Consider the following 25,495-nt stretch of genomic DNA (forward strand, 5'->3'; position numbering starts at 1 on the left):
TCTCTTAATACAGGTTAACTCTCTCAGCTTCATCCTCAGGCAGTTAGAGCCTCTGCTCTACCTCCTGAATGAATCTGCCTTTCCCCTACAGCATCAAAATTTCCCTCTGCTGAATCATTTCCATTAGCACACAAAGACACCGTTCATCTTTCCCATCTTAAAACAACCTTTCACTGTCTCTCAGCATCCCCCTGTACTGGTCCTCCTTGTGACAGAATTTGGAAGTGTTTTTCCTGTTTATGCTTCTTATATGCAGTTCTCCATTCTCTCCAAAGAGAACTGGGTTTGCACGCCGTGGAAACAGCTCTTGTCCAGGGTACCGCCAATCCTTTGCAAGGTCCTACAACTTAGTACTTGACTGTGTTCTCAAGCCTTCATTCTGTGTGATATCATTCCTTCTGTGCCTTTATATGTCAACCATATGTCAGTGACTTCCAAATTTATCCCTCCCGTGTTGCACCTGCTTTTCAACATCTGTACTTGGATTTCAAACAGACTTATGTCCAGAATCAGACTCTTGATCTTTTCCTGTCCATCCTGCCAGCACCAGGCCCTCCTGTAGTTGTAGTCTTGCAGTCTCTCCTGCAGTTTCTCTCACCCCACTTCTAATCTGTCAGCAAATCCTGTTCTACTGCTTGCTTCTCACCACTTCCAGTGCCACCACCCTGATCTATGATCTGCTCTCATTTGGATTTTGTATTAGCTTCCCAACATACATCCCTGTGACTTTTTATTTGTTAGCTATTTATTTTTGAGTTGGAATCTAGGGCCTCACCCATGGCAGACAAGCACTCTACAATTTGAGTAACTCTCAAAGCCCTTTTGTTTTTATTTTATTATTTATTTATTATTTTTGCTTGCTTTGTTTTTTGGCTAGTCCTAGGGCTTGCACTCAGGGCCTGAGCACTCTCCCTGGCTTCTTTTTGCTCAAGGCTAGCACTCTGCCACTTGAGCCACAGCACCCCTTCTGGCTTTTTCTATATATGTGGTCCTGAGGAATCAAACCCAGGGCTTCATGTACATGAGGCAAGCACTCTACCACTAGGCCTTATTCCCAGCCCCCCCCTTTTTTTTTCTTATTTAGTTTAAGTACTATCGATACTGTAACCATTTTTCTATAACAATGTTTTTTCTTTTCTTTCTTTTTTTTTTTTGGCCAGTCCTGGGGCTTGGACTCTGGGCTTGAGCACTGTCCCTGGCTTCTTTTTGCTCAAGGCTAGCACTCTGCCACTTGAGCCACAGCGCCGCTTCTGGCCGTTTTCTGTATATGTGGTGCTGGGGAATTGAACCCAGGGCCTCATGTATATGAGGCAGGCACTCTTGCCACTAGGCCATATCCCCAGCCCCCCTTATTTTTTTGAGACAGCATTTCACTGCTAATTTTGGCTGGTCTGGCTTTGAACTTCAGTTCCACAGTGGCTGGGATTACATAAAGTATACTACCATATCCAGACTTAAAAAAATTTTATTTTATTTTAGGTACCAGGGTTTGAACTCCGGGTCTCATGCTTGCTTGACTTGCTTGTTGGACTGGTTGGTGCTTTACTCAGCCCTACATCCACACCCTGCCTTTATTCTTAATTCTTTTTTTTTTTTTGGCCAGTCCTGGGCCTTGGACTCAGGGCCTGAGCACTGTCCCTGGCTTCTTCCGGCTCAAGGCTAGCACTCCGCCACTTGAGCCACAGCGCCGCTTCTGGCCGTTTTCTGTATATGTGGTGCTGGGGAATCGAACCTAGGGCCTCGTGTATCCGAGGCAGGCACTCTTGCCACTAGGCTATATCCCCAGCCCATTCTTAATTCTTAATATGGCAGCTGGGTGATCTTTCTCTCTTCCCCCCTTCCCTCTTTCTCTCAGCACTGGCACTTGAGGTTAGTCACTGTCCTTTAGCTCCTTTCTTTCTCTCTCTCTTTCTTTCTTTCTTTCTTTCTTTCTTTCTTTCTTTCTTTCTTTCTTTCTTTCTTTCTTTCTTTCTTTCTCTCTCTCTTTCTTTCTTTCTTTCTTTCTCTCTCTCTTTCTTTCTTTCTTTTCTTTCTTTCTTTCTTGCTTGCTTTCTTGCTTTCTTTCTTTTTTTCTGCTCAAGCTAGTGTTCTACCACTTGAGCCATAGCTCCACTTAGAGCTTTTTGATTGCTAATTGGAGTAAGAGTCTCACAGATCTTCTTGCCCAAGCTGACTTCAAATCATGATCCTCAGCTCTCAGCCTCCTGAGTAGCCAGGATTACAGGCATGAGCCACCAGCACCTGGCTCATCTGTTTCCTTTCTTCAGGGTGTCAGCCTGGCTGCACCCATGAGGAACCAGGAAGAAAGAGCGCTTGGGGAGGGAGGTGATTCTGATGGTCTGTAAAGCCCGGCTTCCTGCAAGGCAGCCTCCTCTTCAACTATGCCTGATGTTCCCTGGTCCACAGGCCTGCTCTTCACTCTCTTACCAGAGCAGGGTGAAGGAGGGTCCTCATGAGGAGGAGGGACTGGGGACTCAGCCCCTTCTGAGGTGGCCATCGACCCATCATGTCATCTCATCTGCATTGCACTGCTGGCCATACACAGTGCTGCTCCCAGGAGCGCCCTCCTGACCTTCATCCGTCTGCCCTTCTCCCTCCATGTTTCCTCTCCTGGCCTCCTCTTTGCAGGTTGATGCCTTTAATTTTTGTTTTTCCTGTTAGAGCTGGCATGGGCAGCTCACACCTATAACCCTAGCTACTCCGGAGGCTAAGGTCTGAGAATCAAGGTTTAAGGCCAGCCCAGGAAGGGAAGTCAATAAGACTTTTTTTGTCATGGAGCTTGAACTCAGGGGACTAGGCATTATCCCTGAGCTCTTGTGCTCAAGGCTAGTGTTCTACCACTTTGAGCCATAGTGCCACTTCTGGTTTTCTGATGGTTAACTGGAGATAAGAGTCTTACACATTTTCCTGCCTGGGCTGGCTTCGAACCATGATCCTCAGATCTCAGCCTCCTGAGTAGTTAGGATTACAGGTGTGAGCTACTGGCACCTGGCTCATCTTATCTCCAATTAACTACCAAGTAGGTGGCAGTGCAGCTGTGGCACAAGTGGTAGAGTACTAGCCTTGAGCAAAATATCTCGGGGACAGTGCCCAGGCTCTGAGTTCAAGCCTCAGTACCTGCATCCTGCCCCCCAAAATAGAAAAAAAATTAAAAACCTTACTGATGTTTTATTTACTAGGGTTCCAGGAAAAAACGAAGGTGGATATGCATTCTCAGTCTGCTATCATTACCTGGAACACCCCAATGGAGATGCTGCAACTACTTAAACAACTTAAAACATACACACACACACAAAACACTGTTGGGTCAGTTCACATATCACCGGAAGCTAGATGGAGTGTCGCTTAGAATAGCTGCCCTTCATTTGTCATCTCAGAAATCTGAGGGAGATAATGACTAATGGCAGCAGGGGACTGGGACACAGAACCACTAAAAGGCCGGAATCTGTTGCATAGACAATTATCCTGCGCTAGTCTGGTTACTTAGGAACCATAAATGTAAGTAAATCAATTTGTGGGTTTGATGCATGCGTAAGTTGGCAGCTTGCGTCAGCGCTGTCTGTCTTGTCTTGAATTGCAAGTCTCTGGAGCCCAGGCGAGCTCTTAGAAATGCCATGTGCAGATTAAAAAAAAACCCCATGGTTAGGTGTTAAGGTGAGCTTTTGTATTTTATCATCGCTGCCAACTCTAGCCATGTGATTTTCTCATATGCTTTTAAAATGCCAAGTGTATCAGAAAGTGAGACACTTAGGCTTGAATCAGTCTTACAATCTTACAGAACTTAATTATGTTCTTAATGTTGTCTACCACTGGGATCTTCTACATTAGGAAAAGCTGAATATCTGGAGCATAATCATATCAGATATATATATTTCTTTTTGGTGCCAGTACTGGGGCTTGAACTCAGGCCTGAGCACTGTCCCTTAGTATTTTCATTCGAGGCTGTCAGTCTACCATTTGAGCAACAACATCACTTCAGCTTTATGATGGTGAATCAGAGATAAGAGTCTCAAACTTTCCTGCCTGGTTTCAATATGCGATCCTCAGATCTCAGCCTCCTGAGTAGCTAGCATGTATAGGTGTAAGCACCTAGATATTTTTGATGGTTTAACTGAACAAGCATTTAGCAGCCCCAACTATCTGCTATAAATGGTATTTGAGGATATATTATTAGAAACAAAGAGAATTTGGCCTAGTTAAATCTGTCAAAAATATTATTTTATTAAAATTCCAATTGAATTTGGTGGTACCAGGGCTTGAACTCAGGGCTTCCCATTTGCTAGGCTGACCACTGACCCATACCTCTAGCCCCCTAATTTCAAATCTTTTTCCTTTTCTTTTGCATATTGGGGATAAAGTGGGGGTAAGGCTCATACTTGCTAATAAGAAAATGCTTTACCCCTGGAGCAAATTCAGACAGAGCTTTCCTGTAACTTTGTCTTGAGCCTTAATCCTACCACTACCCTTTGTCACCACTTCTGGCTCTTTTTATCCCTTTTCTTCTCTTTGTTTTGCTGATAATGAGAACTACTAGAGGGTCGATGGGGAAAGGCAGCCCTGTTTCTGTACAGTAGCCATCATATTTTTTTGCTCAGTGATATCTCAAGGGGTTGTGTTCTCAAGTTAACCCATTTCAAATTTTGCTGACAATGGGACCCTAGTCAGGTTGGGCTTTGGTTTGGGTATCATTTTTTTTTTTTTTTTTTTGGCCAGTCCTGGGCCTTGGACTCAGGGCCTGAGCACCATCCCTGGCTTCTTCCCGTTCATGGCTAGCACTCTGCCACCTGAGCCACAGCGCCCCTTCTGGCCGTTTTCCATATATGTGGTGCTGGGGAATCAAACGGAGAGCTTCATGTGTAGGAGGCAAGCACTCTTGCCACTAGGCCATATTCCCAGCCCCGGTTTGGGTATCTTTTTGAAGGGACATTTAGGTTAGGTATAAAATAATAGTTGAAGCTGGGCTTGGTGATACATGACTGTAATCTCAGCACTCAAGTTAGAGAATTGTGAGTTGCAGGTCAGTCTGGGCGACAGAGCAGGACCCTGTCTCAAAAAGTCTAACAACAACAAAAACAAACAAAAACCTCCAGGACAGATGAAAGCATTCCATTAGTATTCTATGACCCAGAATTGTACTTCATTAATACTGCATTTAAAAAGTATTGCTTGGGGGGGAGGGAGGGGGGCATGAGGGACAAGGTAACAAACAGTACAAGAAATGTATCCAATGCCTAACGTTTGAAACTGTAACCTCTCTGTACATCAGTTTGATAATAAAAATTTGAGAAAAAAAGTATAACAGCAATCTAAAAAAAAGTATTGCTTTACAAAGTAATATGTAAATTATAGATGTGTGTGTGTGTGTGTGTGTGTGTGTGTGTGTGTGTGTGTGTGAGCGCTCAGGGTCTAGGTGCTGTTCCTGAGCTTAAGAGAGGCCAGCACTCTACCACTTGAGCTCCACCTATAGCATTTTGGTAATTAATTGGAGATCATGGACTTTCCTAAGCTCAAGCTGGCCTTAAACTGTGATTTTTCAGATCTCAGCTTCCTGATTAGCTAGGATTAAAGGTTGTGTGCTACTGGTGCCTGGAAAATTACTGAAATATTTTTTAAAAAAACATATTGAGGCTAAAGGAATATTAAAATCAGTTTACTAAGGTTGGTCAGAATTCTAAGTACATTGCATAGGAATGTGTGTGAAGTCAACAAGCCTTCAAACTTAACATACAGATAAAGGGCCCTGCTCGGGTCACACAAGCCTGAGATCGAAATTGTACATAGTTCCTTCTGTGCCCAATTGTGCAAAAGAGGGCAAGTTAAGTCCTATAAGTCTGAATTTCCTCACCAGTAAAGTGGAGAGATTAAATCAATTCAGAGGTCTGCAGGATTAAATGAGATGATAGGTGTAAACGCTTTTGGTGCACACAGTGCATGGCCCACACGTACTCTTACGTGGTAGCTATGGCAGAGACTATTATTAACATACTTTGCACATAGCATTCTTCATTTGGTTCATATTCCTTGGATACCGCTTCTATTTCCTTGAAAGTATAATTGACATTGAGGTTGAAAGTACAAATCAAAGTTCAGTTGAGGAAACTAATTTATCCTTAAGTATTTTTATTTCTAGTTTTTTCTCCATTTCTCCCCGTCTAAATTCGAATACTTTATGTTGACTTCACAGTGCTAGTGAGTAAATTCCTTCCGGGCTGCAGCTAAAGGCCAGACCCCAGCTAGCAAGGTCTTGGAGTGACCTTGACAAGGATCTAGGATGAATCTCCAAAGGCCTAACTACTCACCGGATCAGGCGGAGGAGGTCCAAGTAGGCTGTTCTCACCAGGTCTGCTTGGGCCCCTGACAGGTAGCCGTCATGGAGAAAGTCACCTGAGTTGGTCAAGATGCCATGTAAGGCAAAGAGGTCACAGAGGCGCTTGAGCACCTTCTGAATGGCTGCTTCATGGTCTAGCTTCTCCACAGCTTCCTTAAAACTCTTCACAGTGATGTAGTAGCAGTGTGCCTGTAAAGACACAAGGATGCCCTCGTCTTTGATGTCTTTCTTTCTTTTTAATTTTTGGTGCCGGTACTAGAGCTTGAACTCAGAGCCTGGTTTCTGTCCCTTAGTTTTGGTGTTTTTTTTCTTTTTTTTCATTTAAGGCTGGTGCTCTACCATTTGAACCACAACTCTACTTTTGGCTTTTTGCTGGTTATTTGGAGATAAAAAGTCTCACACAAACCCAGTGCTGGTGGCTCACACCTGTAATCCTAGCTACATAAGAGGTTGAGGCCTGAGAATTGTGATTCAAAGCCAGCAGGGGCAGGAAAGTCTGTGAGATTCTTATCTCCAATTAATTATGAGGAAACCAGAAGTGAAGCTGTGGCTCAAAGTGGTAGAGCACTAGCCCTGAGCAAAAGAGTGTGGGACAATGCCTAGGCCCTGAGTTCAAGCTCCTTGGCCAATAACAACAACAACAACAATGAAGTCTCACAAATGTTCCTGACTTGCCTGGCTTTGAACTTTGATCATCACATTTCAGTCTCCTGAGTAGCAAGGGTTACAGGACTGGAAGTACCTCAAGCCATCCAGGAAGCTGGACAAGACTGCTGAGTAAACTTGTTGTGCTCACAGGTTTTCCAGCATGTGGAGAAGCAGCCATCTCTTCTCTTTGCCCACTCAGGTATGATTATTTCTAGTGGTGTATGTGTGTGGAGTGGGGGGAGACAGTGGGCTTTGAAACCATCCCCTTGTTTCCTTCACTTTGGGGAAGCTTCACATGGGTTGGAAGAGGAGAAAAAGCATATGGGAACATTGATGCTGGCCTGGCCATTTTGGAGGGCAGCATCATTTTTATTTTCTAGATAATAGCATTTATTGACTGCCTTTCAAAGCAGTGATGTGTGTGTACTATGGGGTGAGAGAGATATGGCTTAAACTGTATGCCTGTGGTTTACACCTGTAACCTTCAGGAGGCTGAGATCTGAGGACTGTGGTTCGAAGACAGCCCAGGCAGAAAAGTCCATGAGACTCTTATTTCCAATTAACCACCCAAACTCTGGAAGTGGAAGTGTGGCTCAAGTCATAGAATGCCAGCCTTGACTGAAAAAGACAAGTGAGAACTCCAGGTCCTCAGGTACACACACACACACACACACACACACACGCACGCACGCACGCGCGCACACACACACACACACTTTACAGGGTCCAGGCTCTGAGATCAATACACACACACCAAAAAACTACAGGGTTTTAGTGAGAAGTGTCCGAAACTTATTCTCACTAGAGTATAAACTTCTAGAGGGAAGCAGTGCTGTTCTCTAGTGGCATGTTCTGTCAGTTCAAGTAATTCTTTGGTTCTGGTTGATGAGTGAGCAGTGCCACCAACCCAACAAGAGCGCCCTCTGCTGGACAGGCTTCTTTCCTGGGAATCCTGTCCCCCACAGCCCAACAACTAAAGGTGGAAGGCCTGACCCAGCAGGAGGCCTTGGAGAACCTGCTTCTCCTGCCTTATTGGTTGGTAAATATTTAAAATATTACTCCTCCACCCAAGACAGGTGCACATAATTATCTCATCAGTTAGACTGAGTTCCTCAGAGGATGAGATGGAGGGAGAGAGTAGGAAGCAGAGCTCAGATTTAGATATTCCTACAGATTAGCTGGATATCTTGGGATATGGAGTGAAAAGTAGGCCCTGAGATTACATGTCCAATACATCTAGGGACTAACTTTGAGCAGCAAGGTTTAGAATGTCTTGGGGTTTCACTCAGGTGATGGGGGAACTCGGTGCAAAGACTGCACTTTTCAGGGAGCTCAAGAAAAGTTCTCAAGGCTGAAGCACTGGGGACTAAGATGGCAATAACGGGAACTGTGGAAGTTTGAGTGGACCTGCACTTGAGGTCCTGGTCAGTGCAGGGCTGTGACATGGTCAGCATTTTATTTTGTGGGGGCTGGGGAGTCACTGATCTTTAGCAGGGCAGTGAGCCTTTCATTTGGAAAGGGCATGCCTCTCCCAGGGAGACCTCCCACAGGTGCTAACAGCTCTATTTGCAGTTAGCCCGGGTGCCTTGCAGCCTTGCTGGGTTTGCAGTCTTTGGAAATAGATTAGCAGCAGCTGGGCAGTTCAAGCCTCTGCTGGCACAAACAGACTTTGGTACTCCAACTGGGTCAAGGTTGGCAAAGCTGGAGACTCACAGTTGTGTTTCTGGGGTCCTGCCTTCCCTTTCTCCCCATGGGCCTCCTTGGCAGATTCTCAGGGCTCTGGTTGAGGACTGCAGGGATGGGGAGCTGCCAGGGGCTATGCCGTGGCCTCGGAAAGCAGGATAAGGAGAGTTAAGGATGGCCTGTGAGACTTGGGGGAAAGGGCAAGTTCTTATGGCTACTTTCACATGTGTTCATTTAAACGTCATAAGAATCTGATAAAGTAGGTACTGCTACTGGCATCATCTGTAGACGTTCTGTAGACAAATAGGCCAAGGAGACTCTGAGACACTAAGTTTCTTGTTCACGGGCATATGGTCAGTACATCCCAAACCCAGGCTGCTCACTTGATCACTACCTCTGCTGCTAAAGCTCTCGTGACCTGGGTTGGATTATAGGAGTACCAACCTTAGCTCCAGTTGTCCAGGACTGATATTGCTCCTGCAGAGTTTGAGATGAGGAGACTGGAGCCAGCGAGAGGCCCCAGGACTCTTCTATCTCCCTATTTTATAAACCCAGGAAGGTCAAGTTCAGAAGGTAGGGAGTACTTGAGATCCCTTGGCACATCACAGAGTTGGGACCAGAACTTAGCTCATGACTTTCCCTCCTGCTAATGTGTCTTCCTTCCCCATGTTGCAGTCATTTTGTCTGTCCTTAGATCCCTTCCAGGTGGGACTCTGGGCGCGGAGGTTTCTGTAGAGAGGCTGACTCCGCGAAGCACACGTGCTGTGATCTTGGAGGCAGCTCAGGGGCCACTTCCCCAGGAAGCTAGGAGACTCATCTTCTCCCCCAGGCTGGCCAAGGCCCTGGTGCCCCAGAGCTTGAGGCTCACCTTCATCACTTCGGAGACACCTTGAGGATGCAGCTGGCCTTTGTGGCCAGAGAGAAAGGAAGGCTCCCTGACGAAGTCACTTCCTACCTCTGAGGCTTCCCTCCCCCTTAGAAAGGAGGAGCCGCTTGTCTTCCTTGCTAGGCTCACGTGTTCTAAGTAAAGGAACTCGGGTGAGCAGAGTCCAGACCATTTAAAGGCAAGAAACAGGTTTGGAAAATAAGATGAGTAACAGGCGACAGATAGATTCCTTGTCTGTTCATCGGGTGAGAGTGCACAGTCTGGCTAGTCCTCAGGGTTGGTAGGGCTTTGAGCTCAGCCAGGGGTGCCTCCTGTTGGACTGAGCTGAATAATTGAGTTACCCAGGCTAGAGGGGTGCAAGGGGTCTTTTGGTAGCCCTAATGAGTGTGGTGGAGGTGCCGGGCCACCATCAGGGGGCTCTCATGTCCACCTTTCCTAACATCCCTGCAGTTCTTCCGGGCTCTCCTGCTCCTCAGGCTGAGGACTGGAGGGATTGCTTATGTTTTCTAATTATTGGTAGGGCTGGCATCCCAGCTGCCTAAACTTGGGGAGCCATCACCCTTGACTCTCTAAGGCCTGACCTTTCGTTTGCCCCCATCTTATCGCTGCATCCCCCCACTTCTCCCACTTCATCCTCAGGGCTAGCCCAGGCTGCTGCTGCTTCCTTCTAATTGGTCTCCCTTCATGGTTTGCATGATGCTTTCCCAATCACTTCACTTCTTGGATACAAACTTGACAAAAGCTTTCCTACTGCAGTGAAAACAGCTCTCAGCACTGTGGCCTTCCCTCCCCTCTGCATCTTCCATTCCAATCTTGCCTCCTCTTTTTGCACTTGCAGCTGCCTTTTTCTTGGAAATCTTTTGTTACCAGTACTCCAACTGCTTTTTCTGAGAAGCACTGACTCCTTGTTTGGCTTCATGAATTACCTACAAGCAGGAGAAAAGCTTGACATCCCTGCTTCCATTTTGCTTCTATCTTTGTGTTTACAGGGAGGGGTGAAGGAAACTGTTCCCCCCCCCCAAAAAAAAGAAGGGAAGAGCAGAGCCACCGCAGGACAGGGATAGCAACTCCTAGACTGCACAAGGACCGAGATAATGCTTAGCCAGCCCACACCTCTGCCTGGATAGGCATACCTCTTTCCTCCTTTCCCCAGTTCTCTTTTTAAACCTAAAGCTCAGGTGTGTACTCTGAGATGGTTGAGGTGTATGCTTTGCCTCTTTCTGTGGCTGCCCATGCCAGATAGTAAACCTCCTTTCTCTGCCGTCACGCATCTCTTTATTCTATATAGGGGTGAGTGGTTGCCGTGTGGGAGTTACATGTGGGCCTGGAGCCTAAAATTTTGGCTTTACCTTTCTCTCCAAAGTTGCCAACACACCCCTCAACTGGCTTCATCTGAGCTAATCCTTAACCTGTTACCCTGTGTCCTTTCTACTAGGAAGCCCTTCTGACCCTTCAGGGTGAGTAGTGTTGCAACTTCCCTTAGGCCCCATAGCAACCCCCATCTCCCTGATTGTAGCTGGGTATGCGCAGCACCTTCTCTGTCAAGCTCCTAGCCAGTTCCATGGCCGAGAGTGTTCAAATATTTGTCGACTGACTACGAATTATGCACTGACACAAAACAGTGGAAATTGAATCAGACATCTAAGGATTGCCTGTGGGGCTAAGAGGAGCCTTGACCTGCTTTTCTCTCAGGGAGGAAATATTTGAACAACCTGAAGCAAATCCAATAACACTGCCTCATTACCTTTTTCCCTAAGAGTTGCCAGTGACATTGCTTCAGAGTTAAGTCCTTTAATGAAAATACCCTGGACTATAGCCCTGGGCATGAAGAGGGTAGCCATGGTGGGCAGGGCTGGGGAGCAACCTCAAGTTTTGCCAGCTTACCTTAGCGGCCTGGAGTTGGATGACAGTGGTCTGGTTCCAGGCCTCATGCTGGTCAGCGCCAGATTGTATGAGGGTCTGCATGCAATGGGCCGCGTCCTTTATGAGTCTTGGAGCCAAAGAGAAGAGGGCTCAGCTTTCTGATTGAGTGGGGAGGACTAAAATAATGAAGGTGATTTCTGTTGATTGACCTTTTGTATAGCATAAAGTAAATTACTTGATGGGTCAGACTTCCCAATTTACAATGGGGAAAACAGTCCCACAGAGGTCAAGTTACTTGTCCAGCGCTAACTGGAGCCATGATTTGGATTTATTCTCCTTCAACAGGTTTTAAAGCTTCAGAGCCTTATCAGCCAGAAGCTGCCCCCTCTTTTTAATGGAATTCCATCTGATACCAGCAGCTTCAGCTGGGTTTTGTATGGCCAGAGAAAGGAGAATGGCACTGCCCCTTACCTTTTTCACTCCAGACTGTCACTCTACCACTTGAGCCACAGCTCCACTTCTGGCTTTGTTGGTAGTTAATTGTAGATGAGTCTCATGAACTGTTTTTTTGTTTTTTTGTTTTTTGTTTTTTGTTTTGCCTAGGCAGGCTTTGAACCATGATCCTCAGATGTCAGACTTCTGAGTTGCTGGGATTACAGACATGAGCCACTAATGCCTGGCTAGAGAATCATTTTTCTACAAAGGCTAGTGAGATGTGCTAGTCACCTAGCCTCCTTCAATTCCACCTAAGGGACCTAGAAAAACAAACCCACCTTTTGTTCTCTAGAACACTCAGTTATGTTATGGCTTATCTAATCTCTTTATTCTTGCAAGTCCATCTATGACCCTTGGAATTTGTGTGAAGAGCAGACTATGAAGCAATATTTATTTTACTTTGTTAGGGAGCAGATAAGCAGATGTCATATCAAGTTCCTGGGTTTTTCTTCCCCTCCTGAACACAGTGTTAACCCTGTGAGGCATGGAGTTATTTACAGACTGGGTCTTATCCCTTCTTCTTAGAACAATGCTTGTCTTTTTCTAAAACTATTCAGAGAGTACACAATGAATATTCTAAGTCTCTTGTGATCTTGCTTTTCATACTTGCTTAGCACATGCATAGCCATCCATTTCCCAACTAGGCTTGGGATTATAAAATAACATAGGTTGAGTTGTAAGACCTTTTATCATATACTGGAAATGATTTTTGTTGTTTTGTTTTTGGCATTTCAATGGGAAGCGAGGTTTAGCCATTTCCATTTATTCATTTATTCATGCATGCATAAGATCACGCATGTGGGCATGATAGTATTGAGGTTTGAATAAAAGGCCTTGCCCTCTCATTTGACTTTTTTTGCTCAAAGTTGATGCTTTACCACTTGAGCACATCTCCAGTTCTGGCTTTTTGCTAGTTAATCGGAGATACAAGGCTCATTGACTTTTCTGCCTGGGCTTCTGGCTTCACACAGCAATCTCAGTGTCCTGAGTAGCTGGGATTACAGGTGTGAACCACCTTGCTCCAGGACATTCCTCTTTAGGAAGCTAAGCCTCTCCTGAAGTCTGTGTGTGGTCAGGGTATTTCTGATTCTCAGCCCCTAGCATGTGTGATTGCTTCTGTCAATGACTAGGTACATGACCATATTTGTCGGATGATAGAATGGACAAGTCCTTGCTTTTGTCTGTGTTTACTGGGGCCTGGAAATAAACCAACCCTATCTCGAAATAGTCACATTTTTGAAGGGGATATTTAGATTATAAGGTATTTCAAACTTAGAAGTACTGCTTTACTTATTCGTATTAGTTTGCATATTAATACATTTGGAGTATGTATGGATGGTTGCATTCATTGCATTGCAAATTGCCATAGGAACCTAAGGACAAAAAATGCTTCTCATTGTCCAGGGAGGTGATGCCCTCTACCACTGTGAGCCGGAAGTGGACATGGTGGTGGCTGATGGGAGGACATCCCCTCCTCTCTACCCATGGCTCTAGTAGCTGGGAGGGCTGGGACCCAGGGACAGCAGGAGCCTGAGGAAGTGTATCCAGGAATGGCCACTCGAACGAGGCCTAGGTGGAATACAGACTTTTCTGCACTGGCTCACCTGGTTGCTACGTGTGCCCAGGCTGTGATGTAGAGCTCTGGGCGGAGGAAGTCAGTTGCCACCTGTGCTGGGCACCTGCTCTGGTCAGGCATGGCAAGGTAGGCGACAGACCGAGGAAGGGACTTCCGCTTTGTGGAGGACAGTTGAGCCTGCAGGTAGTTCTTTGCCAGATACCTGGGGGTGAGGGTGGGGGGTGGGAGGAATGAAGGTGGAGGTGGGTGAGGAAGTGGGGGGCTCCGTGAGACATCCCAGCCACCCTATTCCCAGAGACATAAGCTGGACCCCATGATGCTGGCAGGATGACCACTCCCCACCACAGCTTCCGCACAGCATCCTGAGTGGGGTCCTCACTGAGGCCCACCCCCAGGCTGCAGTTTCCTCAGCCACGTGAGACAGGCCTTAGTAAGACACCCCTCAGTCTGGAACATAAACCATTTTGAGGTCTGTGCAAACAGTATCTCTGTGTCAGAACCTCCTCATTTATGAGCACTTGTACAGACAGTGACTATGGAAATGACATTTTCTCTGCTGAAAGGAAGAGGAGAGATGCAGAGTTGCCCACACAGGAGGGAGGAGGGCGAATGCTGAGCTGACCCCATGGTCAGGCCCTCTGCTGAGGCCCATGATGCTCTAGAACTGGCTTCCCCTCCCCAAGCCTCCCTCTCTCCATCTCTAGGCAGGGATGGAAAGCTGAATGAGATCACAGCTTTGAAGTGCTTTTTCCTTTACTGGGCACAGGGTGCCTACTGCATGTATTACTTTTCTAATTGTTATGTTTAGCTTTCTTTCTGTGTGTGTGTGTGTGTGTGTGTGTGTGTGTGTGTGTGTGTGTGAGTCAGTGTGTGTGAGTCAGTACTGGGGCTTGAACTTGGGGTCCTGCCACTGTCCATTAGCTTTTTCTTTCTCTTCTGCTCAAGTCCAGTGCTCCACCACTTAAACTACAGCTCCACTCCTGGCTTCTTGCTGGTTAACTGAAGATAGAGTCTCACAGACTTTCTTGCCAGGCTGGCTTTGACCTAGAACCCTCAGATCTCAGGCTCCTGAGTAGCTAGCATTACCAGTGTGAGCCACTAGTGCCCAGCTTCTTTTTTCTAATTTGGCAAAACAAACAAATACCAAAACAACAAGTCCCCAGCAATGTTCTATATAGTTTGTCAGTGAACATCTTTCTCTCAGCCTACAGAAGTCCTTGCCCCATTAGTCATCTGCCAATAAGTCAGTGTGTGAGGCTTTGTCAGCTGCAGAGATAACTGACAGGGACTGCCTCTGTAGAGGGGGCTGACGTGGCCTCTCAGGTTGGGGCCTCTTTGTGGGCTCTGGACCACCCCCAAAGGACACTTCCCAAAGCCTGCTTCTTTGGTGGGCCTGGACCAGAGGCCTGCACCTGAGCAGAAGCTGAGAATGATCTGGACCTTACCTGGCCACCTGCAGGTAGAGCACTGTATTTTCACCCTCGTAGGTGCAGGACGCCACCACTTGCGTGACCAGTGTTGGCAGACCACTCAGGTTTGAGTAGCCATGTCCACCACAGGCCCTGCGGCACTGCTCAGCCCCCTGGGCACAGAAGTCTGAGATCATGGCCTTTCCCCCGGTGCTCAGTGCATGGAGCTGTAAGAATGGGAAGAGGAATCAGGGATGGAAGGGGTCCCCCCATTAACTCCTGTACCTTCATCTTGTAGGCATAACTCTGAGATAAGCAGTATTTCCTTGATCCCCAACTTGATGGATGGGCGGGTGACTTACCCACACAATTCAGCAGTGTAGCTGTGGGAACAATAAGAAGTCAGAAGGGGGCGCTGTCTGGATTGTGCCTGCACCCTCCAGGATTCATGGCGTTTACTGGTGAGCAGAGGGCTTGGGAAGCTGGCTTGTGAGGGTGGGTGCCCCCCTTATCTGGGCAGCAGAGGGATGCACTGTACCTCCTAAGAATTCATATGTTGAAATCCAGCCTCCCAGATACTGGGGTCAGAAGGCTGGGTCTTTGGGGCTGATGAGGTCCCCAGGATGAGGCCTTCACAAATAGGATTAGCTGTGGTTTAATGTTCCCTCAAGTTGAAATTTCGGGGGTGATTAGCTGAGGACTCTCCCCTCGGGAATGGATTCCTGTGGTTGTCTGGGAGTAGGATGTCTACTGTGGGCATGACTTTGCTATAACAGTGACACTGTTGCAGTTGCTGGTGGCTCATACCTGTAATCCTAGCTACTCAGGAGGCTGAGATCTGAGGACAGTTCCAAGTCAGCCAGGCAGGAAAGTCCGTGAGACTCATCTCCAATTAACCACTGGAAGTGGAGCTGTGGCTCAAAGTGGTAGAGCACTAGCCTTGAGCAAAAAGAACTCAGGTACAGTGCCCAGGCTCTGAGAGTTAAAGCCCCATGGCTACCACCACCAACAGCAAAAAGTGACATTGTCAAAAAAGAAATGTACTCTTTACCTGGCTTCTGTCATTGTAACTCCTCTGTACATCATCTTTAGGATAACAATAAAAATATTTTAAAAGGGACTTCTCTCCTGGGTGCCTGGGGCTTGCCCCTGGTTACTTAGGAGGTTGAGAGCCTTACCTTGATTGCAGTTGGAAGTTAGCCCAGACCTCCAACCCATCAAAATCCATACTCAAAAATAACCAGTGTAAAAAGAATGGCTAGAGGCGTGGCTCAGCATTAGTGCCCCTACCTAGCAATTGCAAGGCCCAGAGTTCAATCTCCAGTGCCCCTAAATGGAAAAAGAAGTGTGTTCTTCCCAAGTGCATTGTCATGGAGTTTTGTGTCCTTCAACACCCCTACCATATTCCCACACATCCAGTTGGTCCCTGTGGTGGAGGCAGGAGAGGCCCAGAACTGTGAAAATGCTTTTCAGTTATTGAGTAGCCATGTAGTTTATGGTGTTTTTGCTCTGGTAACTGAATAGACTGAGAGAACCCCAGTCTGGTTTGAATTTTTTCTTTTGGGGGGGTGGGGGGATGGGTAATGTGTTGGAACTTGGGGTCTCATGCTTGCTAAACAAGCACTTTACCCTGGAGCTATGCTTCTGTTTTTTTGTTGTTTGTTTTGGTGCCAATATTGGGGCTTGAACTCAGGGCCTCATGCTTTTGCTTAGCTTTTTCCATTCAAGGCTGGTGCTCAATCATTTGAGCCACACTGGTACTTCCCACTGTTTGGGTGCTTAATTGGAGATGAGTCTCACTGACGTCATCCTGGGATTCAAACTGAGTTTCTCAGATCTCAGCCTCCTGAGTAGCTATGAATACAGGCATAAGCCACCAGCACCTGCCTGGTTTTGTTTTTTTTTTTAAAGCTCGTATTTGCCTTTCAAGCTTTGAAGTTCTCAGGAGGAAGGTTTGTGGCCCTTTTCCTTTGGGAGTTTTAAGTTCTTCATCTGCACAATAAGATGTAAATGATAGGAGCAATGCGGCAGTGTTTATAACGCATGCGTCCAGGAAGCTGTGTCCTAGGAGACGTGCGAGTCCCTGGGCAGACTGAAGCTTAGTGTAATCTGTTAGATTACGGAGCCTTACCTGAGGCTCTGCCTGTGCCAGCTGTGTTTTGGAATCAGAATAGTTTTTGGATTTGGGAACGGTAGAGCAGGGCATGTATGGTATATAACAATGTATGGTATATATAATACCTACATGGGGCTTGGGGGAAATGTGACTGAACACTGATATCTGAGTTCACGCTCTGTGCAATGGATCAGGTCAGTTCAGGTCAAACTGTGCCACCTCTTGCAGGGACTGCTGGTTTTCAGAGGGGATGTCAGGGATTGTGTAGCTGTGGTCTCTGTGCTATGTGGAAATTCCCTTTATGGTGGCCAGGTGGTGGTGTTGGGGACTATGTATCAGAGCACTCACTGTTCATGCCATCCTGAGGTATTAGAGGATGAGGAAGGACCCCGGGCCTGGGGCTATGGGCACTCCCCACGTTAGAACAGCCTTAACCACCCTCTAACAGTTGCTCCCTGGAAGACAAGCTGTACCTCAGGCAGGAGGGTGAAGTCTTTGTTCAGAATGGCGTCATAGGAATGCTCGAAGAATTCCAAGAGGCTGACAGCCAGGAAATGGAAGGCGTAACTCATGGCCAGCTGTGGAAGGAGCTTCTGTTGCTGCGTCTGGTGGTCCAGGATTTTTACCTCTGGGTCACTGAGAGGAAATGAAGGGGGAGATTTTGGAAGATAGCTGTGTAACACGTCTATTTCCTTGTGAACTCGTGACCATAAAAGCCTTCAGAGCAGACAGTTTCTGAATGATGCATCAAGATTGACGTGAGGCTGTCCATCCCCTTCTAAAATCTCATCTGACACATCCTGTGGCAGTGATAGTGATGTGACCTTGTGGAGGTACCACCTCTGGATGACAGGCCTGTATTACCCTAAAATCTGAAATGTTCTAAATCCCCCCCATCTGCTCCTTAGGAGCAGGTGGGAAGTGGGGGCGCCCCCACCCCTGAAGATCTATTCCCAGGATCTTTCTCTGTGTGTGCTTGCAGTGGACTGGGAAATGTGTTAAGTCTAAACAACAACCCCTAGGACGTGAACTTGGGCCCTATGGAACCCAAGGAAGGGACTGTGTCCATCATAGAGTGTGTCGTGTGACAGGACTGCTTGAGGGGGTGATTGCAGAGCCTCCCATAGCGGATGGGAATTACAGCTTATAGGGCAGCAGCTTCTCATCCAATATGTATGGAGGACCATCCGGGGACATCTCAGATAAAGGACCTCTGGTGGGGCAGCCATACCTTCTTCCCAGGGCCTTGGTGTTTAAGGGAAGATGCCCTCAGCCCAGGATTCTAAGCCCAGGCTTGGGGTCCTGCAGGTTTGCCAGAGGAAAGGGCTTGGGACTAAGGTCCTAGAATACCTGCTGCATTCTACCCTGAGCACCACACGGAAACACCATGCTTGCCTCTCCTATTTTGCAGATGTGGAAGCTGAGGGAGAGAAAAGTATGCCTGGCATCAGGCCCTCATTTGTTTTGGGTCTGATTATTCTGGACCCATGACATAATTCCAGGCCTTAGGGCTGGATGTTCTCATGCTTTGCAGTCTTGGTGATGTACAGGTAGAAAGTGAGCATAGGGGGTCTTGTTAGGCCCAGGGTTACAGCCAGCCTGGCATGGCTGTCAGGTTGAAGCCACTCTTGGCATCACAGGCTGTAGGTGTTGTTCAAACTCAGGCTGCTACATCTTGGGTGACTGCATCTATTTAGGTCATATTCTAAGAAAAATTGTGGTTTACCTGAAATTCAGACTTATGTATGTATCCTCTATCTGGAATCGTGTATGTGTGTGTGTGTGTGTGTGTGTGTGTGTGTGTGTGTGTGTGTGTGTGTGTGTGTCAGCCTCTGGGAGCCTCTTGCCTGGGCCGGAGCCGGGACTGGCGGCGGATGACGGAGTAGCGCAGGGAGATAACGCAAGCCTTCTGCAGGTTGGGGAGGATCCCATCCAGCAGCAGGCCTATCCGGGTCACCAGCATGGCAAGATAGTTGCTCTGTACTGTTCCATGCCTTATGTAGGTGCCATCTGGCAGGACCTGTGGGGAATAAGGACAGGTACTGTGTCAAAGCCAGGTTCACCACCACCTCCCCCCACGACCATGGCCCTCAATCCTATGGGCAGCCCACTCATCCTGCTGATCTTGGGATCATTAGTACATAGAACCATTTCCTTGGTTGTGTCTTGTGGGCTGCTTCCCCAGCTGCTCTGGCCCACAGCTCCTATGCTGGGACATTCTGGCCTTTGTCTGGTTCCCACACTGAAGGATAAGGCATGGAAAAATGGGGGACTCCTGCTCTGCCAGCAGTTTGGCCAGTCTATTCAGTGACAGCGTATATGCAGGCCTGATCCTTTTCCAAAGACATCTTGCCCCCCCCTCCCCCCATTGTTTTGTTACCACAATGTTGAGTGCCTTTACTTTGGAGAAGCCCCATGCTCAGAGAGACAGTGACTTGCCCAGGATCACACTGCCTTTTTTCTTTCCTTTTCTTTCTTTCTTTTTTCTTTTTACTTGTGTTGGTGATGGGGCTTGAACCCAGGACCTGGGGTTGTCTCTTAGCTTTGTCACTCTAACCTGAAATTCAACCATTTGAGTTACAGCTCCACTCTGGCTTTTTGGTGGTTAATTGGAGATAAGAGTATTGTGGACCTTATTACATGGGCTGGCTTTGTACCAGGATCCTCAGATCTCAGCCTCCTGAGTAGCTAGGATTACAGATGTGAGCAGTTTCACACTGCTTGTAAGCTGAAGCCTCCTAGAAGACTGGGACTCAAAACTCAACCATGTGGAGGTGGGCTGGGAGCCAGTGTCAGCTGTGTGAAGCCTCTCCAGGAGGTGGCAATTTGCAGTGTCCCCAGATCTCTGACCTCTGCAAAGCGACTCAGCATGTTCTCCCTGGGGACTCGCACGTGGTCTAAGAGCAGGAAGCCATTGTCTACATATTCCATGCCCATCTTGGGCCCAATGTCCCCAATGGTGATTCCTAGAAGGAGATGAGATTACCTGTCAGTTGAGTGCCTATAGGGTACCAGACACCACATGGATATTTCAAGTTACAACATCCTGGGGTAACTGGGAATGTTACATCTATGTTGCAGGTGAGCAAGCTGAGGTCAGACAGATGCAGAGTCTTGCTCAAAAGTCACCCCGCCAGCTTGGCATTAGATCTGCGCAATTGGGCCCCTCCTGACCCAGTGGCGATGTGTCCTGGTTTCTCCCTTGGATCTCTGGGGTTTTCAGGATGGGGGGAGCTCCTCCTGGAAGGGAGCTCCTGGCTTTACCTGGCAGTGGGGAATGGTCCTGGAGACTCCTGATGGGCACAATAAAGGCATGCATGCCCTGCCGGGCTCCGGAGCAGATCAGCTGGGCCAGGACCAGCGTGTGGGTGGCTGTTCGTCCCACTGAGGGCACAAGGATGAGAGTCATGAGCACTGCCCTCTCCCAACTTGTTTTCCTATGGCTGGGATTACAGATGGCTGCCTTTGTGTGTCCTCACAGTGTCAGTGAGGCCATACAAAGGCAATTCTCCCCCAAAGAAGTAACCGAAACTTGTCATCTTGGAACTGTGTAATGAACAAGTTTATGAGAAAAATCCTCCCCTCCGCCCCCGAAAACAAGCATTCTGTCACCAACCTCATTATAACAAACACAATTACTACTTATTAAAACTCACGTGGAGCCCGCCCCTGTTTTCTACTTCTTACAGGGCAGGTATGATGATTCTCATTTTCCAGATAAGGAAACAGTCTCACAAAGTAAAGTGGTATACTGAAGGTCATGGGCCTGGAGGGTGCAGACATAGGGTTTGAACCCTGCTAGGTCTGACTTGAAAGGCTGGTTTCTTTTTTCTGGAGTTGTGATAGTGGTCATCCATCCCTCCTCCTTCCTGCTTTCCTGAGATATATCCTCAGAATCAACTTCTCAAGCCCAAGGAAGGAGGTCACTTTCTGGGAGCCTGGCAAATCACAGGCCTCAGAGAGGCTTGGTGTCAGCGCCACCTGGTGGCCACAGCCTTTGAGTGTCTGTGGGGTGCGAAGAGGAGATTGGCTGGGACAAGCTTAATCATTACCTTGGAGGCCCAGAGCATGTGGGGTTAGGAGGAGGGCCTGAGATGAGAAGGCCCAGTTCACACATGCTGTGTGTACATGCATATGTGGTCTGGTGGGGGCTGTGTCTGTTTGCAGCTTCTGTCTTCATTCCTCAAAGGCTAAGTGGATTTCATTATTGACTTCCAACTTCCTTAGAGGACCACTCAGCCCATCACAGATGAAATCCTTAATACCTCACCCATTTGAGGGCTTGCCCAAGGTTATCTGCCAAGAACGGGAAGCTGGTCTGATATCTGCTGGAGCTTTGTTCTCCTTGGGGAAGGACACGGAAGTGGGGGCGGGCATGGCTACTCACGGTCCCCAGGCCACCACTTGGTGGCAGTCATGGTGGGACTATGGATCACAAATTCCTGGGTGGCTGGATCATAGGTGGCTTCAGTCTCCAGGCCCTGAAGGTAGGTCCCTTAAAAATGAGGTAGGAAGTTAGATATTGGGCCAACATGGAGTTCTTACCTACTCAGAACAGCATCAAGGTGGGCCTGGGCTCTCACACAGCAGCCCAAAATGAACTGGGGGGTGGGGTGGGGGAGGTGTCCAGTGTGTTCCTGGGGTGTTCTCACCTTTCCTCTGTGGGCTGGGGAGGGGGATGCATAAGAAGGCATGCTAATGCTTCTAAAAGGAAGGACTCTGCCCCTGTGGGAAGTCCCAGAATACATTTGTGCAGATTCCAAGAAGGCAGCGTTTCCTTTAGATCTTTGAATGCCACCAGCTGGGAGGTTTTCAGAGTAAACACACACATTTACGAAATGTGCAGCATATGACCTGAATGCTGCATGCGGCAGAGGCCCTGGCTCACCGTGTCCTAGTTCTGTCTGGGCGTAAGTTGTGATGATCTGGAAGGTTTTGCAGAGTGGGTCCCATTTAGCAATCTGTTCCTCTGAGCCCAAGCTCCTGAGGGCATTTTTGAAGACAGTATGCAAGTTTAAGCCTATGTCTCCAGAAAGGGTTCTGTAGAAGAAAGAAGTCCTGCAGTTGAGTAGCCTATTGAAGATGGGGTCCCATGTACCCTTAGTCTGGGCAGGGCTGAGGAAGGAGGGCACCCAGCATCCTGGCTGTTCAGTAAATTGTGTCTTTGCTGGGGAAAATGAGTCCTGGGACTAGGGGCTCTGCAGGTAATCCCAGGTGAATTCCTCTTTGATAGAGCACCTGTAAGCGTAAAGGCGTTCACAGCCATCTTCCTGCCAGCCTAGACGCTGTGCCAGCTTCTGAAAATGGAATCTCCTGTGTACCGCGGCCTCATAACGCTCATTCTGCGTCATGAAATGACTGCTCTGGCGGTTAAACATGGGGTCACTGTCGATAATGCTTTCTGTAGAGGACAGAGAAGAGTGTGAGGACTTGCGTGACTTCAGCTTTTCCCACCCACTGGTTGCAGGGACTCATGCCAGAAGTCATTATTGTCACTGAGCAGATGAGACAACTGATCCACTAGGTGGGAAATGTCACCCATCTAAAGTTGACACAGTGACATTGTTAGAATTAGGGCTGTCACTTGTGTCACATACATGTGGGCTCAGGGAACACTGGCATGCGAAACGTTGCCTTCTAAGTCCAAAGGAATGAATCTCTTAAAGGTGGCATTTGGAGGGCAAATTGGTTATTGGAAGAAAGAACAGCTAGAAGGAAAAGCAGGTGGGGTACAGGGCTGGCACTCCATTGTCGGCATCCCTTACCAACTTTCCTCCGGAGCGCAGTGTTCTGGGCACCTCTGTCAAGGATGTTGGTGAGTCTTTCCACATCAAAGGATGGCGCCCGCCTTTCACTCTCTATGTCAGGGTTCATGCGCATGCTCCAGGTATCCCCCAGCGACACTCGATGCACTGGGCTACCCATCTCGCGAGGATCTGCCTGTGTGAGAGAGGAGGCAACTCTGCCTGGCTCTTCCCGGGCCTGCTCTGAGTGTTGGACAGTGCCAAGAACTTGGTGTACACCGGGGTTGGGTGTCAGCCACGGGCTGCCTGGTGGAGGAGAGAGGCCCACCTTAGATACCAGGGGGGCACCCCTCTGCATCCTTTCCTGTGAGCCCCAGCTGTGGGTGAGGCCCTGTGCAGGTAGGTGTTTTCTACAGTCATTGCTCAATGCATGTTCAGTTGTGTTCACCAAGTTTGGGGCAGGAGCTGACCCATTGGCAAAGAGGACAGGAATTGTGGAAAGGAAAGAACTTTGTAAGGTTAGACCAAGGCTGTGATACATGCCTGGGGATTATGTAAAACCCCCCTTGTCTGAGATGAAATGAGGCAGCTGGACATGACTAGGAATCAGATTAAGTCTGATAACACTGCACACGTTTTTGTCCCTACTATGTCTTCCTGTGGGGGCTGCTGTGGGCTCTTGAGGTCCTATTCTCTTGCTGTTACATTCAGTGTTCACTCCTGTGAGCCCCAGGGACTGCCATGATGCTGAGGGGAGGCATGTTTGCCCTCTGTTTGTGAAGTGTTCCCTTGGATCTTGTGTACATGCCTTAAAGTCAGGAGGAGGGTCCCAGTTTCTCACCTCTTAGAAGCCCGCATTCCTCTATAGCAAGGCCACAACCAGGTGCTGTCTAGCCTTCCCTGAACCCCTCCTTGCCATCATCATCATCATTGCTATCACTCAGCCACAGTCCTGTTAGAGGCCAGCGGTGTCTCTCTTGTTCAAGGGTGAGCACTTGAGGGACAGGTCATTTTTTTCTTTCCTCTGCTTGCCCTGGTGCCCACTGTTTGTGTAGTGAATGCCCACCTTCTTCCTGTCTCCCTGCATCTCTCCTACATCAACAGCCCTCCATCCTGGCCTCTGTCAGCCTCCCTGCTCTCCTTTTCCCCTTCACCCCCACTGTTCCCTCTTGCAAAGCTCAGTTCCCTGTGTTCCTGTACATCCCCAGCTTCCAGGGACCCCACCACCCCTGAGAGGCCTGGTCATGCTCTGGGGGTGACTAGTAATGGGGACAATTCTTCAGTCTCCTGTTCCTCCTCAAGGCAGCGAGTGCCTGGGAGGGAGCACTGCATTGTGTGGTTCCCCCCTCCCCCGCCCCATGAGCCTGGGTGCAAACCTGTCCGGGCACCCTTGCATTCATCCCTTTTCTTCCCAAGACCTAGGACAGTGTCCTTGGGAAGGGAAGGATGTTTTAGGTCACAGCCTGAGACCACCAGTGGGGTTCCTGTGCAGGCTTTTAAAGCAGAGATAAGAGAACACACTGCCTGGCATATACAAGAAGCCCTATCAGCTCCCCAAGTCCCTGCCAGGCTGCTTGGCCCTTCCCCTCTCTTCCTGCCCTGTCTCTTCTCTGCCCTTTGCCACTCACCTCCAAGTGCCACTGCCTCCAGGCTGTTCCTAGCTCTCCAGGCTCCCTTTTACCCATTTTACAATGCTTTTACCCAGCCACCCTTTCCTCAAGTGGCTTCTTCCATCTTACACAAGTCCCGTCTCAGTGAGATCATCTCCTGACCACTCTGCTCAGCACCCACCTTCCAGTCTCCCCTCTCTGCTCTACCTTTGTGGTGGGTACCACTTCTCACACACAGGATCTAATGAGCTCATGACCTTGTTGTGTATTGCTGCCCTCTGCCAAAAAGGAAACCACTGGAAGCAAGGTTGTTGTTATACAGTAATCCTCCCATACGATACCTGGTAAATAGGTGCAGAGGAAATCAGAGCCTTGGGAAGCTCATTATTGGGCTGTCTTCTCCTCAGGGGTCTCCCAGTTCCTCCCCTGGCCTGGCCCCACAACTCACCTCTGTCCGGTTTGCACACTGTCAGCCTGGGCTGGCCTCTTCCACGCTGCAGGCCCAGAATCTTCCAGAGATGGCCCAGCCCCTTTCCCCTCCCTCAGAGGGGTTGGGACTTAGGAGCCTGCCAGAGAGTGGCTCTGTCTGGTGATTGGCTGGCTAGGTGGAGTTCCTCTGGAGTTCCAGTGCAGATGGCAGGCTATTTTGTATCTGCGACTGGAGTTTGCCCTGGGAGATTTCCTATGTAGACAGCCCTGCAGGGGTAAAGCCAGGGGCTCCTCTGAGACTACCCGTACCCAGCACCTGTATATCCAAAGCCTAACCCTGGGCCTTCCACCAACCTGGTCATATCACCAGAAGACTTCCTGCTAGTGTAAAAGATTGAGCTGTAAGGTGAAATACTCTCTTCACTCTTCCCATCTCTGTTCTTAACATATGGCCTGTCTTATGCCTTCTCCACATTTCCCAGGCAGCATCTGCAAAGCACCTGTTGCCTGGTGTTGGGTGGGATGCAGGTGGGCATCCAGGCCTTGGTGGGCAGGGTAGAAGGTGGAAAGGTTCTTCCTCTGTCCTCAGGAACCACGGGAAGGTACGATACTAGAAAACAAGGGCAGAAAGTCCCATGCCCCCATTTGTACAAGGAGGAAGTTACAGAGCTGGAATGTGAAGCAGGTGTCCTGACATCTTTTAACCAA

The 25,495-nt window shown here is 48.4% G+C and overlaps 1 protein-coding gene across 1 annotated transcript in view; it reads right to left on the bottom strand.

Moving 5' to 3' along the window:
- Window positions 1-24,933, bottom strand: part of Acox2 (acyl-CoA oxidase 2) — a 34,770-nt gene extending 9,837 nt beyond the window's left edge. The window contains exons 1-13 of the mRNA XM_048356048.1: window positions 24,807-24,933; window positions 22,770-22,944; window positions 22,243-22,405; window positions 21,893-22,044; window positions 21,392-21,499; window positions 20,269-20,388; window positions 19,855-19,970; window positions 18,852-19,024; window positions 17,478-17,640; window positions 14,925-15,115; window positions 13,508-13,681; window positions 11,430-11,535; window positions 6,300-6,517 (exon numbers count right to left, since the gene is read on the bottom strand). Coding sequence (XP_048212005.1) covers window positions 6,300-6,517; window positions 11,430-11,535; window positions 13,508-13,681; window positions 14,925-15,115; window positions 17,478-17,640; window positions 18,852-19,024; window positions 19,855-19,970; window positions 20,269-20,388; window positions 21,392-21,499; window positions 21,893-22,044; window positions 22,243-22,405; window positions 22,770-22,929 — 1,844 coding nt within the window. The 5' untranslated portion in view covers window positions 22,930-22,944; window positions 24,807-24,933. The remainder of the gene's footprint in view (window positions 1-6,299; window positions 6,518-11,429; window positions 11,536-13,507; window positions 13,682-14,924; window positions 15,116-17,477; window positions 17,641-18,851; window positions 19,025-19,854; window positions 19,971-20,268; window positions 20,389-21,391; window positions 21,500-21,892; window positions 22,045-22,242; window positions 22,406-22,769; window positions 22,945-24,806) is intronic.
- Window positions 24,934-25,495: the final 562 nt, after the last annotated feature.

Source organism: Perognathus longimembris, chromosome 10 (assembly GCF_023159225.1).
Source record: "Perognathus longimembris pacificus isolate PPM17 chromosome 10, ASM2315922v1, whole genome shotgun sequence".
NCBI lineage: Eukaryota > Metazoa > Chordata > Mammalia > Rodentia > Heteromyidae > Perognathus > Perognathus longimembris.